Genomic DNA, 19,306 nt, shown 5'->3' with positions numbered 1-19,306 from the left:
AGGCTATCATTTCCCACCCGTACAACACCCAGCCTCAGTCACTTTTCCTTTTCTAAAAATAAGCTGCCAGCCGACTTGGCCAACACTTTCCAGCTCCATTCTATTTTTGTACAAAGGCAGGGGAGATTAACTGAGCAGTTACTTCACCCGTGACTACATATTTCTAAAAATACATTTTTTTTTTCCAAGGATTAGAGTTAAGTTACTTCCAGCTCTAGCTTTTATTTTAAAAAAAGTAAAGCTTTCTCTCATGCTAAACAAAATGAAAATTACAGATAAACATCTGATTTTGCAGATCAGCACTATTACAATGCTTTTATCATTAGAAAAATTGTAGAAGCACAGTAGTATTCCCAAAAAGTGGCAGAAGAGTTAACCAAAGGGTCTGAGTTAAGACATTTAAACTGGACAGTCATAAATATGAATTTCTTGGTCATCTCCAACAGATACAATTTTGGACCCACTTCCATTGTATTTCACTCCCCAAACCTGCAATTAGAACGTACAAAAGGTTATCAACAAGAGACTAAGAAGAAATGCCTTCATAGCAGTCATCATATTGACTACAACAAGCAGAAGAGGGAGGATTATTTAATTTCACCTTACTAGAGCTGGCTCCTGCTTTAACAGCAGATGAGGTTGAGAAGCCAGAGAACGATGCTGCCATCTTGTAGCCTGACAAGTCCTTACGTTCCACTTGACTGACAATGGATTGCATGCTCTCAATATACTTGAAAGAGGCTGAAAAGTACTTGCCCCAGTTTGCATAAATCAAACCTAACATTTTTGATCTTCCCCATCCTGTATTCCTTTTAGAAGAGAGTATTTTACAGTGTTTTCAGGAAAGCAAGAGAGGAAGTATTTTTCATGGAGCCTGCCACATTATGACAGACTGAAAAATGATCCAGTCTGTCCTTGGGCTAATTAAGAGAGCCATTTACTTCCCAGCACAAAACTTAGGAAAATTCAGGTCAGTCCTCGGACTTAAACTTCAGACAGTTACACAAACTCTTAAGTGACCCCCTTCTCCATCATCAGCACGACATCAGGAAAAGTGAAAGTAAGGCAGCAGTACACATACCTGATCTTGGTGGTCAAAGAAAGTGTGAACACAAGTTCTCGTCCCAGCATCCCAAACTTTTACGCTTTTATCAGATGAACTGGAAGAAAAATAGTATTGATCAGCGTTTAATAGATTAACTATAGTTTAGCGCAAAGCTTAAAAGATCTTAATGATAAGACATAAGAAACCTGCTTTCACCCATCAAATACAGAGATAAAGTAACAAAGGAGCACATCTTCCACCAGCTTCCAGTTACCCTTAAAATACATTTACTGTTTCAATATCTGCAACATGAAAAAGAGGACTCCTGGTTTAGCCAGATTATCTAAAGTAAAGTTCTTTGGATAAAGAAACTCCTGTTACATACACTGGGTCCCCAGTTGCCTGTTTTAAGCTGTTTTAAGTGTTAACACTAAAGTTCAACTAGATTAATGTACTTCTACATTAGGTTGTATTTTTTAATTCAACAGCAATTTTTCAGCTCTTTAGAATCAAATTGCCCTTAAGTTTAGATGTTCTTCACTTGTAGGGAACTACACTGCAGTGAGATGACTTAACACTGTAAAATACTACTTAGTGCAACTGGTATCATCACAGATTGGCTCTTGGGTCTTCAATTGTAATGTATGTTATTCCATTATAAATTCCATTGTAATTTGTACACATACAATTTTTAAGAGACCTCTCCCTTTATAAGTATCAAATTATATATTTTTTTTCAGTAAGCATTAAAAAGGTTAAAAATCCTCAATACCTGGAAACAAAATGGGTATCATCAGGGCAAAATGCTACATTTAATACCCAGGATCCGTGACCACTTAATGTGCCAGCCAAGTTTGCATGTTGCCTGGGGAAAGAACAAATTTTAGAAAAGAGAATTTTAACGCTTGGTTTGTGAATTCCAGAGAAAAAAGCAACAGTAATATACTCTAGCTAGTGCAGTCAGGAACGGTTCAATGCAAGGTAATGGAAGGTGACTTCTGGACATTTGTTCATCAAGCTGAAGTGGTGTTACAACAGATTCTGTTCTGCCATTTCAAATGGTTAACATAAAAAGAAGTCACTAAGAAGATCCATTGGTGGACAAAACACGTTTCACCACGAAGGCGGCAAAGTAACGCAGGTTTAGGGGACTGGAGATCACTGAAGCGGTGCCTTTTCCTCCTCAGGGTCTTCCAAGTTTTTGTACAATGCAACAGGTCATAAATATAATTTTTTGGGTACAGAACAGATGTTTTTAAGATGAGTAAACACAAACACACAGGACAGATACACAGAACAATTAGCCTCTTGCCTACAAGGCCAAATATGAGCAAAGTAATTTGTTAAGGCTGTCATCCACCTATGCACTTTTACAAAACTATCTGAGGGTGTAGTATTTTATTATTAAAGATTATTTATTACATAAAGAAGTCACCAAAAGCTGAAGGGAATGATAGAGAGCAGAGGGTTTGATATATTTTTTTACAGCATAAGCCTCTCTGAATAGTTACCCTCCTGTTAGCATGTCTTGCAAAATAACAACTTACACATCGTAGATTTTGATATAGCCGTCATCTGAAGCAGTTACAAGTAACTGAGAATCCGGAGAAAATGTCAGTGAACGAATGGGCATCGCATGACCTGAAATTCAAAGTTATATATGGCTTAGAATGTAGCTATTCCTCATACTGATGACAGCGCTTGAGAAGCTACACCAGAACAGCATTCCCTGTTAAAAGAGCAACCTCTGAAGAGTCTACACCTCTACAGGCTTCTTTGCAAAACATCAAATGGAAACTAACACTGATTCTGATCTTTGAATGTTAAGGCACGTCCACTCCCACACAAAAATATCTTATTTTCTCAGCTGTGGATCTCTATTAGAAATTACGTCATATTTTCTAACAAGATTTCATATTGGTTTAAGTGGTTGGGGTTCTTAATTATAGAATCAGAGAATGGTTTGGGTTGGAAGGGACCTCAAAGATTATCTAGTTCCAACCCCCCTGCCATGGGCAGGGACACCCTCCACTAGACCAGGTTGCCCAAAGCCTCATCCAGCCCGGTCTTAAACACTGCCAGGGATGGGGCCTCCACAACCTCTCTGGGCAACCTGTTCCAGTGCCTCACCACTCTAACAGTAAAGAATTTCTTTCTAACATCTAATCTAAATCGACCTATACAACTGGACAGAAAACAGCACGGATAGTAACAGCCCATTTATCTCTTAGAAAAACGCACGTCTTCTACAACATAAAATGTTTAGTTATTTTCTAAAACAGGAATAAATCGCTATAAAAGTAATGCCACAGCAAAAAGTCATATACAAGGCAGCACACATTTGGCTTAGCTTCATTCCCTTGTACTGCACTGCAAGACAAGAAGGAACTGCAATTTAAGCATTTAGTTAAGCAATACTGACTGTATCTTTTGACATACGGATTTATGATGCAAGCCTGAGTTTACAGTTTGCCTCTAATATTTTAAGCGGTTTAAGTTACAGCACACTAAATAACTAAATACTGTCTAATGGACAGAAACATCAACGCATTTATGCCACGGCTATTGTATCTTATTCTGGCTTGTGTTACATCCTTTAATTTTGTTGAGGAATGAAGCCAGAACCTGGGTATTGCAAATACACAAACCATTACCTTCTAACGTATGCAGAAGTTTTCCAGTTGCAATATCAAAAATATTGATAATGCCATCTATGGCTCCACTGGCTAAGTATTTTCCATCTGGACTCTGTAATAAAACACAAAAAGTATGCATTTAACAACTGTATACATTACGCTACGTACCTCCCTGACATTCTCTTGGCAACTTGTCACAAATACGATCTATGCAAGATACCTGGGCTCCAAAAATCCCGAAGCCTTCAGCTGACTTATTCACATGTGAATAAGCAAGATCAAAGTATATTTTCCATATATGCAGGGGGGAAATGTCACATAGTTTATATTTGGAACTATCAGAGTATGGCTGTCATTTAGTATTACATAGAGATAAACTGATAGATGGAAACATCAATACCTGATTTACAACACATTACAGCAATAGCAGTTTCACGTAAGAAATTATCAATTGTGCTTCTTACATATGCAATGCTAAGGATGAACTTTCCTCTGGTGTCCAGAGAATATTCTTTCTTTCCGGTTTCAACACCAAAAATATTTACTTTTCCCACATGACTTCCTGTTGCAAGGTACTGGGAATCAGGTGAAAATGCCAGGGACCAAGCATCAACTGTATTAAAAATTAAAAATCAGTTAGCTGAATACTGTTTCTAGTTCTTGTTCAACAACATCAGTTGTGTATCCATCTGTTTAGAAATTTAACTCCTACGTACTCTTAATACTCTAAACTCTACTACGTACTCTTAAGAAGAGTGTACAAGCTCATGAAAGTTAACTTTTTTCTACGTAATCAATGGAGCATAGCTTGAGCCATTTATTTCTGTTTAGTGAAAGATTACATTTTCTAATAAAACCTTGAGCTTATTGGACCCTCCTGTCACAGTAAGTTTAGAATTTAAGACTGCATGAGTCAAGTCTAAATTCTTACTTTTCTCCTGGTACCAAAAGATATTAAACCAGTAAAAGAAAGCAACAGTAGTATCTAGTAAAGCACAGAAGATGCAGGAGAAACGCAGATATACGAGTGTAACATAGATCAACATTCCTTGCAATGGAATTTTAAAAAGCATACTTTTTAATAGCAATACAATGTATTTATCTGTCACAATGTAATTCACAGGGTTTTTTCTATAAGATTAATATTAATTTCCTAAAACATTGCAAGATTGTTCTTAAATTAGGGATTGCCAGTGGGCCAATTAAATATTTAGAATAAGATCTTGGGCCCTGAATTCCAACTTGGAAGATGCAACATTGATCCAGACTTCAGCTTTACGGTGTTTTGACTTGCTCCCTACTGCGTAAATAAGCATTGCATATGTGTCTCAAATTCAATGCAGCACTTACAAAGAAAGCTCAGACCTTCTTTGTAAACCAATCTGAATAAGCATTTGAGTTATTTTTAAAATATCCTTTTATCAATATATCTGTAAGAGCAAGCTGGTTTCCATTCTGCTTTATGCATCTAGCAAAAAGCGTATCTAAATGTATCTGAGAAAGCGTAAGTACTGTGAAAAAATAAATGTAATATTGTCTGATACTACTTTATGTTGAGTTCATAAAAATCACTTAGATTTTTGCAAACACAGATTAAAAAACCCCACCCTAGTCATCTCATATACCCTAATTATACAGTGTACAGTATTTACTATCTAGAGTAAGTCCACTTCTTAGCAGAGACAGCTTAACACTGGTATCTTACCAGGACCAGCATCTATTGACTTGATCTGTTTGCCAGTTTCTAAATCCCAAAGGCGAATATGGGCATCTAGGGAGCTGGATGCTGCAATGGAGCCCGTGTGGCTGATATCCACAGATACCACGCCCAGCTGGTGACCCTCCAAAGTCCATTGTAGATCCAATTTTTCATCATTCCTGTTGTGAAAGAGAAAGAAAAGCCTAGGTATGAATAGCTGGGGGTACTTAACTCATCTCCAACCTCAGACAAAACAAACACGACAACCTGCATTTCTCCATTTTGTTCAGCAAAAGTGGAATCGAACTTCACTCACGATACCTGAAGATAGCTACACACAGATTGCTCATATTGTTTTTTAAATAAAAAAGGAAGATGTCGTTTCCTCTTTCACTCTATTCCCATTATTTCTTTCACAGTACACGTGCTCCCAATGCATTCTCTCACAAGAAGTTGCATTTCTAATGCTTTGGTTTAGAAATACATCAAGTTGTACTATTCTCTGGCAGACGACATGTAAAATTTGATGTGCATTTTCAAAGCCGTTTGTGTTCTTTGAAAATTAAAGCACCTCAGAACACTACCACTCCAAGAGAAAGCACACACCCCTGAGGATAAGCTTGCTCAGGAGAACAGCTCCATGTGCCAGGCCACCCCTTCCCTGATGTAACTTCTAACATCCCTGCAAACGATGGAAATTCAAGACTGCTGCATCCCCATACCTGACTACTTCCAAGGCTTAGAACTGTTTAGTAGGGAGCTTCACTTACCACTTCCAGACCTTTACTAGATCATCCAAAGAACCAGAGATCACTGTTTCAGAACCATCCTTTTTATTTTTTCCCCAAGCAACTGACCAAATGGCATCATCGTGAGCTGAAAGAGAATATAAGCATAGAAATTAAAAATTAAGCGGTTTCTTTTGATGGAAGACAGCTACCAGATTTGGTAGTGCTAAAATTGCTGATTGTAATACTGGCAAGAGAGCCCTTGCTCTACAGGTCTATCAGTGCTCTGAGAGCCTTGTCACTGTTTTCATTGTTTGAAAATACATGATGTATTTTGTTCACCAAGGTCACTGTTGGAAAAACAGCACAGCTATTTTTGAGTTGTTCAGATTTATACTTAATAGAAGCATAATCCAAGTCATCTCACAAGTATATCTGCCATTATCAATTTGACATCATCCAAGAAGACCAATATTATTTAATATATGTTAGTGTTTTCTCACCTTGCTCTTGCTTGAAGAGAATACCATACTAGAAAGAAAAAATAATTAATATTACGTATGAGCAGCCTAAAAAAAAATAAATCCAAACAACAACCAACCAAGCTAGCGATTAGTTTAATTAACTCTGTGCTTTTATTTACCTGTGTGGTCATGTCTTTACGGAAGCAACTTTAAGAGGAATGCTCTGGAAGGAGAAACCCCGTTAGGCTCAGCAATAAGGCCCTGCCTCAGAAACGCTGCTCTGTAAGGCGAAAACCCGGCAGGCACAGGAGTAAGGCCTGAGGGAAACCCCGCCTTTTTGTCACCCTCAGCTCGCACGGCGAGAAACGCCCGCCACGCAAGGGCCCAGCACCCCCGCCGCGCCCTCCCCGCGGCTGCCTTCGCCCTCCCTCGCGGTGCAGTGCGGTGTGGTACCGTGCCGTGCCGTGCCGAGCCGCGGCGGACACAGAGCTTCCTGCCCACCGCCTCCTCCTTACCACCACGGCCGCGGTCGCACTGTGATGGCGTTTTCTACCACAGAGAAAGCGGCAAGAGCGCCTCTCCCCAAAGCCCTTTCTCTCCGCCAAAACAATAGAGAGGACTCCGGCACCGCGCTCTCTACTGCCGCCGTGTGGCCAAGGAAGCTCCCTTCGCCCTAGCGGCAGCCCGCGCCCAGCTCGCGCGTCCCTCGCCGCCACAGCCCGGCGGCAGGAACGTCGTCCCGCCGCCCTCCGTCGGCAGTGCCACTCTGGTCGTAGCTTTCCAGGAGCAGCCAGCATCTTTTGCGTATGATATAAATAATAGTCATACCCTTGGGTGTTGCGATGGCGGCAGTGATGTAAGCTGCGGAAAACACAGGGGCCTGAGGAACGCATTCAAGTCTGCCGTCTCAGCAGCGTTGGAAGTTCCTGACTGAAAATTGCAGCTGGCTGCCTTTTGTCAGGGATGGAGAGGAGGAATGACAACCAGTCAGGGGAGACTGAGCACCCTGGGCTGTTGGGTCACGTTATGAACAGCTTGGCTCCCAGGACCCTGGAGTTGCAGTAAAAGATGAGCAGTACTGCCCATTTCTCTCACCACAGCACAGAAGGCTTCCTTAATTTCACTGGAGTGAGAGGAAGTTCCCCTACTAATCATCTGTTTCAAAAAAAAAAAAAAAAAGAAAAAAGAAAAAAAAGAAAGGTATGACTTTTTTGCAAGCTGAGTTTTTCAAGTTGCTGCCTCTGAGTTAGAAGTAGAAAAAAATGTCAGAATTAAAGTTCAGGAGAATAAATCAGATTAAAGACAAAGGATCAGTAGCCTTTCACAGCATTTAATCAGTCTTTATGGGTACACAAAGCTCTTTGAGATCAATAGAGCTTGTCAGAGTAATCAAAGTAACAGCCAAAACAGGAATTCTGAATGTGTCTGAATACAGTTCTGCAGTCAAGAATGAAAATCTGTGTAAAACTCTTACATATAAGTACAGAATCTTTAGTTCTCTGATTATTTAGATTGAGCGTTGAGAGGATTTTAAGGCATATTGCTATAATATATTGAATTTCAGAAATGCTCGTTTTCTTGTTAGTAATGGTGCAATCATAAGCATTTTCTAAAAGTAAGAGATATTGTTCTATTTTTCACCAGGATTCTCCTAAGAATTCTTCCATTAATACTTAAAATACTTTCACCTTATGTTCAAATGACCAGGATTTGGGTTTGCAATTCTGCATAGAGTACTCCAGTACTGTAATATAATCTTTGAGAGTCAAAGTGTTTGTAATCCCTCCAGAGTTTTTACATCATGCAAACCTCTACTATGCACTAGCGTTTACTGTGTACACAGAATACCTTAGACCTTCCTGGCAAAAGATTGAGATTGTGGGTTATTTCCTACGTCGCTTCTGACACAAATCTGTATTTGTTAGTGTGAATGCTGATTAGATGCTGCTTTGGTGCATCAAGAGGATAATCTGAAGCAAAAGTGTCACGTTTGGTTTATAGATAAACTGCCTCCTTGGAATGGTAACTGAGAGCATGTTTCTGTATGTTTGTCCTTGTTCTGGAGCACTAGCATGCTTTGTATCTATATGGATATTTCAACCTTAATCAGAATAATAATTTATGAGTGCATATGTGTTTAAATGCCAGTTTTTAAACAATGTTAGAAGGGGAAAAACTGATATACTTAAAAACATTATGATCACCCTTATATTGTGCTAACACACAGAAGTGAATTAGGTCAAGACTTTGAGGTGCCATATAAACATTGCAAAAGGCACTTCCCAGCCCAAAGCTCAGTTGCAGAGAAGAAATTGAGAGCAAAACACTTAGTTTCAAAAATAATAGGCTGAGCGCCATTGTGGCCAGCTATTGCAAGCACAATTCAGATCAGCATTCAGAGTTCAACACCTGCCCAGCCTTTCTCAGAAGCTGAATGCCAAGTAAGCCTTGATTTATTAAGGTCTTGAAGACACATGAACCTCCATAAAACATTAAGGCTTGATAATTAACTGGGAGCTTCAGCTCTGCAGGTACATGAACACTACAGCATTCAAATGTTTTCAGACATGTCACCTCCTCTCCCCCCTCCACACTAAAGAATTCATTTACTAGTGGGCTTGAGGAAAATGATAATGGTATTTGAAGTTATGTGTGGTGTGTGCAGAAGTGGGTAACACATGAATACGTACTCTTGTGGTTATCAAGATGGAACAACCGTGTCAGTTTAGGAAAGGGGCTGTGTAACATAACTGTAGCTGCAGAGGGCTGGATTCAATTACAGGTCCCTTTTGGGGCTGATCCATCAGTTTTGGGTTTGATTTTCCATCTTAGGGTTCAGTGTAGGATCAGTCACAGAAACCCGCAGATGCTGCAGAAACAAAGGGAGACTTCTCACAGAGCTTGGGGGGGGTGTGTGGATTTATACCATCTGCCCGTTGTGGGGCAGCAGCATCAAGATAATCTCCGCCTCTTTCCAGTAGCAACGGGTTGGCATTCACAATGCAACATTAATCATTCCACATCCTTCTGTGTCTGGGGGCTCTGAACAGTTGTGGCAGGAGTGAAGAATCCTCTGCTTATGTTGCCTGATGTGCCTCCAGGAAACCATTAAGGGACTGTGTTCCTGGGAGTGAATTGGAATGGCATTTGCAGTGTTTGCTCATTAATTTCAGATATCTGTCCCCTCCATCAAGTTCCAGTAAGACATATATCTTTTTCTTGAAAAACAGTGTATGAGCATGTACAATGCACCCATCAGCATTGTAGCGCATTAGTATCAGGGTAGTTGAGACAAAAGCAAGAGCCACAGAAAATCAGATCCTAATACAGTCTACAGTTCCGCTTTTGAAATTAGTCCAGACGCTTGTGTGCAGATTTGATAAACTTTCAGCTTTTGTTTGGTTCCCTCTGCTGACTTATCTCTTTGTTACATCTTTTTCAGTTGCAGTCCCCTTTCTTCCCTTTTCTTGCAACTTCATATGCTTTTTCACTGATAGGTTTGTCTTTGAAGGTCCCAAGCAGCTAAACTGGGATGTGGAGTCAAGTATAAACTTTCCTGAAGTTCACAGAGGTTCTAATCAAGGCTTTGCTTTAAACCGATTGCTTATTTTTCACAACAGACGTTGTAAAGGCACTGCATGTTCCAGGTGATGGCACCACACCCAGCCATCAGACTTTATAGGATATGGAGCTGGAACTACACTCACATCTTTAGTCCAAGTGCTAGCCAAAATAGGGAAATGATATAATGGAAAAGCTCTTCTTCAAGAATCTGAAACCAAGTCCAAATATTAATGACATTCTTGTCCTGTGAGTTAAGGAAGGATCATTATCCCATTTCACAGATGGGTGAAATCTGAAGCAAGGTGACGAATTTAGTCAGTGGTAGAGCAAGGAATGGAACCCTTTTCTCAACCTCTTGGTATGTGCTCTAACTCAGTGTGTACCTACACATTGACATTGCTTTAAGCTTACACTTAAATATTAAATTGCTTCTCTAGCAAGCCTTTCAATGTATTTAGTTAACAAGCAGTGAAAGTTCTCGGGACAGACAAAAATGGAAAAGAAAATCAAAACTGCCAGAGACTGAGCCTAACAGGAATGAAAATAACTCTTAGCACTTGCAGGAACAAATCTTTCTCTGACTGGGACTGTGCAGTTCCACCCCAAGGTGTCCTTGTGGGCTACTGGTCAGAGGAAAGCTTGGCCAGGAGAGCACTTTCCTCCAGAATGGATGAGGTTCCTTCAGAATGGATGAGGTGGGCAGTGAGACTGGAGTGAACGAACAGCTGCTTCTAGGAAGAAAAGAAAATAAAACAGTTAATTAAACAAATAAATCCTAAAAGCTAGACTCCCTCCTCCACGAAAGTAACCTCATCTCCACAGTCACCTGCAGAGATGCCAGAATCGTTAGATGTAATTACAGGCCTTTTAATCTCCTGGTTATGGCATTTACAGGTCAAAGGGAATCTTTCAGAGCACAATTGATTTGAAAGGAATAATAAAATAAAGAAAAAAAAAGCAAAAAACGTTCTTTGTGAGAGATTTTCTAACAGTTGGTCTGTGCTTGATGCTAACTGAATCCAGCTGCTATTCTTACCCTATCTTCTCTTTCTCCTTTTGGAAAGACTTCAGTTATTCCTTCATTTATTTGCTGTGTTTAATCAGAATTATTATATTTTAGTCTTGATTTTGTTCTCTCTTGCAGCTTCTCTTTTTTATGTGGCGAGAGGTAGGTCAGAGAGAGTTTCTAAGACCTTAACATGAGCCTGAAATGTTGAATGACTATATAAAATGCAAGTACGATAAAAGAAACATCTGGTGCTCATTTGTCAGGATTGAAATGAGGCCCTTTAAAACATCGTGCATGTGGTTGGGACTTGCTTTTAGAAAGTACAAAGTTTCAACCCATACATCAAATCCAGCAGTAAAACTTTTCTTTCCAGTATGATGAATCTCACGTGTTTCACCAAAATTAATATATGTCTCTTGCTATTGTGGCTTCAGGTATACATGACAACTAGTGAGGACCTAATCTATGACCTTATGTACCAAAACTGAAGTACCTGAGCTTTGGGAAAACAGTTTTGGCTGTCAGTTAATAATCAGCTGTTATAAGCAACTAAATAATGATCACGTAATCTAAGTCGCTATTTTAAGCCTGATCGTGTACTTTTTACTTTGGTATCCATACCTGATGCTACAGAAGAAAATGCTGTAACACCTGCATATTGGTTGGCTTTTCTATGCCAAATATCACCCAAGTGACGTTCAGTTCTCAAGTGCGAATGAATGCCTGCAGTCACTACCTGTATGAAGCAAGACAGTATTCTGATGAAGCAAGAGTATGAAGGCGGCATGGGTCCCATGCACTTTTTTTTACTCAGAATGCTAGTTCTTCTTCTTGAATCTGGGTCATCTGAAGTTATGATGGGTGGTGGCAAAGACGACAAAAGAAAGCGCTTTTTTTTTTTTTCCTGATCTCTGCAGACAAATGTTTGAATAGGTTGCTGAACTGGGAGACAAGGGAGGAGGGAAGGAGTTTCCTCCACCTGCTGTGAGACATTCTCTACTTGACCAAACTGCTCACAATTCACTGATGATGGAATGAAGGTATAATGGTTCCAGTCTCTGGATATGCTCTTTGCTCCACTGTAAAATTTTACACTTCTTAGAGATTCTCTTTATAAAGTGGCAATCCATTAGGCTGCTTAAATTGGCTTTTAGCCTGCTCTTTGCTGGAGTGGGGAGCTAGAAACTGACCTGGCAACGTGGCACCTTTGTAACTTCAAGGTTCATGTTGATGTGAAAAACTCTTACAGGAACAAATGTAGAGGGCACAACTCTGGCTTTTGAGAATAATTAGTAAGAAAACTCAGGAGGAAAACCCTTCATTCATTGGCAGTAGATACAAAGAAGGTTTGTAATAATTAGCTCAGATACTCTCTGAAGCCTCTAGTTGTATTTAGTGTTTGTTCCTATGTATTTTTGTGTCACCATCTAGAATATATTTACATAAATAGACACTTAGATCTTCAATGCCTAGTAGCCATTTGCATGGGTAGCTGGCAGGCGGACTATATGGATACACTTGGCTCAACCAGCCAATTACTTTGCCACTTATCTTCATGTCACTGACCCGCTTTGTTATTGCAGCCTTCAATGCCACTTCTGTCTTCATCAACACTGTCTCTTTCATGCTGTTTGCTTTGATGACTTTGCTGGGCAACCTCTTTCGTGTTCTTGTCTCCTTGTGAGAGAGGTTTATTCTTCTTCAGTTTGCCTGTCTGGCTCACAAACCCTTGTGAATCGAATTGACGGTATTAACCTTACACAGAGGAGCTATGCTGGAGGATAAATGCCAGTGCTCTGCATGCTCTGGCTCCCATGGAAGTCAGTGGGAGGAGGACTAAGCATGGCACATCATGAAACATTACATTCAGCTACCTCTGGATAAGATGCTTGAATCAAACCATATAAGTTTGTTAAATCATTGTGTCAGTTGCTGGCTGTGAAAGCCCATTTTACAGTGGTGATTCAACACACTATTTTTGCACAGCAAGAGCATGTGTTCGTGTCTCATAGATTTTACTAGGTCCTGAGCACATATGCAAGTGTCTACTGAATCAGTTCCTCGTATAACATGCTGTACACTTTCGCCTGCTATTGTGAGTTCACATCATAAGTACTTCATTCATATTTGACACTGTACCACTGATAGGTATTTCATATAATGAAAAAAATTCCTGAATTCTAATGAGATGATTGTTTGACTGTTTTGGGCCACCTGTGTTTAGCAGTGCATTACTGAGATAAGCAGAAGCATAGCATGAGAAAATAATAGATTTTGTATGTGAGGTAATCATCATCTAGGTCCCAAGCTTTCGAAGTCAGACATAGAACCAAACAAAAGAAAACAAAAGAAAACAAAAAAAAGAGGAAAAATTCCTCCTGATTTCACTGAATTTCAGATTGATCGCTGTGACTGGACGATTGTTGCCAACAGCACAAAACACTCTATTGGAATTTGGACACTGTGATCCCAAGGAAAGAAAGCTTCTGTTGTGTGAGGTTTCCCTGACAAGAAAACCTATGCTTTGAGAACTGTAACATTTGAGTTAATTTATGAGGTGACACTGGAACCCAGAGCTCTTGACAAGAGATTCTTGAATTTTGGTGGCTTGGAAATGCCATCTAAAATTCAAGTGTTCCTTCCAAATTGGACTTGCAAGTTCCCAAAACTATGGTGGGAAACTCCTGAGGAAAGGTTTTCTTGCAGAGATGGATGCATTGAAAATACTAAGACTGCAATTTTCCCTGTGGTGTCTTGGCCCTCAAGGGTAGACTTAGAGGTACTAAGGGTGTGGAGCCCCTAAATGTGCTCATCGTATGATGTTTGACAAGTGTTAGAGAAGTGTTTTTTGCACTGCACAGGAGTCAGCGCCTTCTGCATTTATCTGAAAGAGAGCAACTAGTTTATGCAGCTGTACTGAGCTGTATTTGCATCTATGACCCACTTAGCTACAGCTCTTGATGCTGCCTAATGGAGGGAAGTCATGCACAACATTTCTGTAATGACACCTAGGTCAGAGCTGATCCTTCATGAAAACAATTACCTACTGACCCCAAAACTCCTGAGGTCAGGAATGAAGAGACTGATCTTTCAGTCCCTTGCAATGCACCATCAAATTTTGTGAAGTGCTGTCGGTAGCTCTCATTTACTAGTCTCAGTTCATATGTTGGCTACTGGCAGTGATTTAGCAGTTTATTATTTGAAGTGCTCTGGTCACCACAAAAATGACTGGGATATTTCAATATCACTGGAAATTACTGTGATATACAGGATATCGCAGTAATTGCATATGGGATCCGTACAAGTCCGTAACTGGCAGTTTAACAGTAAAAGCTGTATTGTAGAAATTTTACCACCAAGCAAGGTGGTTGTAAAAACGTGTGGGTGTTGGCCAGCACAGCATTCACCAGTCTAGTGCAAACAGACAAACATAGGTCCAGTTCTTGCCCACATGGACACAATCTTAGAAAGCAGAGAACTACAGTTTTTGCCCAGCAGCTCAGTATTGAATAAGAGAAGGGACAGCAGTGGTCCTGTCTGGACTGCCATTATAAACAGGGATTTTATGAGAATGCCCAGAAAGTAGAGAGGTTTGTCTCGCTCTTCAGTCTGCACTAAACTAAGTACATACAAGTGTGCTCAGGTCCTGATCCAGCAGAGTGTTTAAGCATCCACTAAATGTTTTAGCATTGAAGTAAAAGTATTTTCAAGCTTGATGCTTAAGTATTTTGCTGGTTCTGAGCCTTAATAACAGGAGACGAAGGTAATAAAAGCCCTCCCCCTCTCTTCGGTGAAGATTGTTGCCCTAATCCTGAAGAATCAATTTTAAGGAGCTATTTTGGGCTGATGTTTTGCCTAGGTCATATTCTTCAGTCCCTGAAGTACTCTACTGCTAGTAGAGTCTCTATGCATTTTGATAAAATGTGTGCGGGTTTGGGGGCCCTCTGTGAGAAGAGTCAGTTTTCAATATAAAAGGTGCTCTATCAAACATCAGAAGAGAGAATGGGAAATTCAGCTTCATAGCCTGGTGGTCTAAATATTGGCACATGATCCTCCGCAGCAGTTTTAGATTTTGAAAAGCACCTTTTCCAGCACGTGTTTAGAATTGGAATAATTTACAATGTGAAGAAAAAAACAAATTACAGATTTCCAGTGTAAGTATCAAGGACGAGCCATCTTCTGTTTCCATATACTGCTTCTCGTGCCACGTTTCAGCTTCTGAGGAACTCTGTAATGCCCAGGAGAAGGCTTTTGCTGGGAGAGTAATGCACAAAAGCTGAAGGACACTTAGTAATGTGAACTGCAATCTGACAAACTTTGGAGCCTTGAGTCCTGGATAGCTAGAATCTAGTCGTCTTCTTCCTGACCCTGTAAGTAGATGAGTAGTAAACCTGGCTGGCTGTTTATCCTCAGTGCAATGTCAGCCGTGGCTGGTTATGTTGCATGTGTATTCACCTCTCTTTCTGTGCAAATCAGAGCAAGAACAGCTTTTTTTCCAGAGATAGGAATTTCCTGGGTTTATTACATGTGGTAATACAAATATGTTATAGTAACTGCTGATAAGGTGCTGATTTAAAGAGATGCAGACTGTAAGTCAGGGTTTCAGTGCACAGTTTTACCTTAGAAAAACTGAATAAAAGCAGAAAGGCTTTTTGATTGTCTTCAGTGATCAATATCTTGAATCTGAGAGCTAGATTTCCTCCAAAAGTGAATGGACAAAATTCAATTGTTAACAGAGTGAGTTTGTCTGTGAGGATTTTACATTGTCTAGCTCCTTAAAGAAAATATCAGCTTGCTGAGTAAACACAATCCCCTTTGCTTTGCCATCTTTGAGTTGATGTCTGCACAAACTCTTTTTGTTGTTGATGGTCTGGGGTTTTTTGTTTGGGATTTTTTTTTTCCCCAGTATGAATTGGGTCACTTTCCAGTCTCCTTGCATTAGAGCATGGTAACAAAATCCAATGTGACAGTTCCTCAAATGTTCCAATGTTTGCAAGAGGGAGGTGTGAGGCAGCAAAGAAAGGCTCTGCCCTTGAAGGAATTAAATCTCTTGGAAAACACAATCTCAGGTCCTTCCAAGTGCTTCATTGACCGACTTTTCAGCAAACTGCTGAAAACCTAATTGGACTTTGTTTTGATTGGTAAAACAGATCTGGGAGGCAGTCCATAAGAGAAGAGAAACATGAGCAGGGAAATCTGAGATACACACTGAGTTAGTGTGGAAATGACCATCCTCTCAGGCGGATGTAACTTTCTCAAACTGCTGCACTGTGCAAGAAGAAAGGAAACTGCACCAGGCTACTTCTTCTTTCTTTACCTGCTTCTCTGTGATGAAGTCTAGCTAGTGTAAGTCACATAGACCACTTTGCTGAGGCAAGAGGAGACAAGCTGGGCAGTATGGACAGATACTGGGTTCCCGGGAACCGGGACTTCAGTACATTTAGTGTGAGGAGAGGATGGTTGTAGGGAAAGGCAGAGTGTGTGCTCTCTGTTACCCATGATATTGCTGCAGCATACACAGTGGCTGGGGATCATGATTGCCCCTCTTTCCAGTTGTCTTTATCCTCTTATCCTCTTTTAAGTAACTGCCTAAAAAAGAAGATAAGAAATCCTACGGTTTGCTAGGTGGTCCTGCCCTAACACAATCCCATCAAGACGACAAATTTTTTTTACATCATGCCAAACTCCTTGCAAGAACAGCTATAACCTTTGCTTTTTAGAGAGGCTATATTTTGTTTTCCATGACCGATGTTCAGAAACATCCACCATCTACTGAGTTCTGATCAGAGACATGTCTATCTCAGGGTTAAGATGTTCAGAATGTTAATACCATTGCAGTGGATTCCACTGCAAACACACATGCTCAGATAAATTAATGCTGTAGGCATAATACTTGTGGTTTAGGTGCATATTTTCTTGCAAAATTGTTATTATTAAAAGCACTGATATCAGAGGCCCAGGAATGTAGAACTGGCATCCCTTTGCATCCTATATGAGGCCTGTATGGGATAAAGGATTCATGTGGAGTGTAAATGAAATTTGCACCACAAGACAATGAGCATTGCAGAAAATCAGGTTCTAAACATATAGCTGAAATAGAGTAGGAAGAACAAACTTGAGGATTCAGAACAAATCCCCATTCCAGTAGGTGATTGCAGATTTCTTCTGGAGATCTCCACCTCTGTACAGAGGTGAATGTCCCCTTGATGTTTCTGTCTCCCCACTGTTTCAAAGGAAATAGATCCTGCGTGTAACTGTAGTTGTTCAGTTGTACTTGCAGGTAGAACTGACCTTGTAAAATGAGTGTAAAATTAGCACAGCATATAATTATTAAGGCAAATTTGTTGAACTAAATCTTCTCTCTTTCTCGCTCACCTTACATTATCTCTGAGTAATGTCGTTTTCCCTTACAGTTCCAACTGGAATCACTGTACTTGCATCTCCTAGATCTACCTTTTTTCTTTAAGGCCTCACAACCAGCTGAAGTTCTACCTAGCCAAAAAGAGCTCATTGTCTTCCCTATACTCTGTCCCCCTTCCTTCTGCTTTAAGTCCATTTCTTTGTCTTTCCCAGTCACTGAGGAAAACATAATCGGTGTATTTCTCAGGTCTGTTTCTCAGACTTGGACTTCACATTTGACTCACCTCTTTTCTATGATATTATATATCTGTCTCTAAAGCTTGTAGAGACTTTCTCCATAATATCTCTATGATAATAACAGCCACAGGACTAAAATTTCATCCTGGAACTTGAGTCTCTGCTGCTATAATATTCTTTTCTCTGTCTTGATGATTTGGATTGCTCTATCTGGAATGATTTTGCTTTCACCATTCTGACTCATCTGTACAGACTCACTTGTTCTTGTATCTTTATCATGCTAAGCATAAGGTACTTGTCTTCACTCTCAAGACCGTTCATAGCTACAAATTCTGGCCCTTTTATCCTCTGTCACTCAGCATAATAGGTTCTGCAATAATCATGATAACAACAGTTGTGGGCTGGAGTCTGCTTCTCTTTTTCACATGCAACCGTGTATTACTCCTGGAGTAACCTCTTTGGTTTCAATGGGCATACTTGAGAGATTGCATATGACCCGTTCTGAATAAGGGTAGGAAAATCTGTTCTGAATTATTATTATATAATAAATAATCTCCAGATGAAATCATTGGATTGATTTCAAAATCAGTAATAGCAAAGTAACAAGAACAGATGTATCATCATGTTAACATGCATTACAAATGAAGTCAATAGATGCCTGTGCATGAATGCCCTGACTGTTGTAACATCCATCAGCTCATGTTTTGTAATAACTGGGGTAAGAAAACTATGAATAATGAGCATAATTAAATAATACTCATATACAATGAGAACTATAATACTGTACCATTAGCTAGTTTAGAAAGCTTTCTGTGGTGGGTTGACCCTGGCTGGGGGCCAGGTGCCCACCAGAGCCGCTCTCTCACTCCCCTCCTTCACTAGACAGGGGAGAAAAAGTATACTGAAAAGCTTATGGGTCGAGATAAGGACAGGGAGAGATCACTCACTAATTGTGGTCACGAGCAAAACAGACCGAACTTAGAGAGGGAATTCATCTGATTTATTACTAGGCAAAACAGAGTAGAGGACTGAGAAATGAAATCAACTCTTAAAACACCTCCCCCCACCCCTCCCATCTTCCCGGGCTCGACTTCACTCCCAGCTTCAACCTTCCCCCCCTCAGCGGCACAGGGGGATGGGGAATGGGGGTTACGGTCAGTTCATCACACGTTGTTTCTGCCGCTTCTTCATCCTCAGGGGGAGGACTCCTCTCATCGTACCCCTGCTCCAGCATGGAGTCCTTCTCACAGGGTGCAGACCTTCAGGAGCAAACTGCTCCAGCGTGGGGTCCCCCACGGGGCCACAAGTCCTGCCAGCAAACCTGCCCTGGCGTGGGCTCCCCTCTTCACGGGTCCACCGGTCCGGCCTGGAACTTGCTCCAGTGTGGGCTTCCCATGGGCCACAGCCTCCTTCAGGTGCCTCCACCTGCTCCAGCATGGGGTCCTCCACGGGCTGCAGGTGGAATCTCTACACCCCCTCATCCTTCCTCCATGGGCTGCAGGGGGACAGCCTGCTTCACCATGGCCTTCACCACGGGCTGCAGGGGGATCTCTGCTCCGGCACC

The 19,306-nt window shown here is 40.7% G+C and overlaps 1 protein-coding gene across 6 annotated transcripts; it reads right to left on the bottom strand.

The window, feature by feature from the left end:
• Nucleotides 1-202: 202 nt before the first annotated feature.
• SKIC8 (SKI8 subunit of superkiller complex) lies at nucleotides 203-7,673 on the bottom strand. Of its 6 annotated transcripts, none has more exons than XM_054836240.1 (11): nucleotides 7,401-7,673; nucleotides 6,752-6,795; nucleotides 6,612-6,639; nucleotides 6,151-6,256; nucleotides 5,387-5,559; nucleotides 4,146-4,294; nucleotides 3,700-3,793; nucleotides 2,593-2,686; nucleotides 1,818-1,910; nucleotides 1,082-1,160; nucleotides 203-489 (listed from the first exon to the last, which is right to left on the bottom strand). In XM_054836240.1, exons 2-11 carry the CDS (start codon nucleotides 6,761-6,763, stop codon nucleotides 400-402), a joined length of 918 nt encoding a protein of 305 aa, XP_054692215.1. In that variant the 5' UTR covers nucleotides 6,764-6,795; nucleotides 7,401-7,673; the 3' UTR covers nucleotides 203-399. The 6 variants fall into 6 exon arrangements, with proteins under 6 accessions (XP_054692215.1, XP_054692220.1, XP_054692216.1 ...); XM_054836245.1 differs by lacking the exon at nucleotides 7,401-7,673 and adding an exon at nucleotides 7,088-7,129; XM_054836241.1 differs by lacking the exon at nucleotides 7,401-7,673 and adding an exon at nucleotides 7,031-7,111.
• Nucleotides 7,674-19,306: the final 11,633 nt, after the last annotated feature.

The sequence above is a fragment of the Grus americana genome, chromosome 10 (assembly GCF_028858705.1).
Source record: "Grus americana isolate bGruAme1 chromosome 10, bGruAme1.mat, whole genome shotgun sequence".
NCBI lineage: Eukaryota > Metazoa > Chordata > Aves > Gruiformes > Gruidae > Grus > Grus americana.
This window is presented reverse-complemented; position numbering and strand designations above follow the sequence as displayed.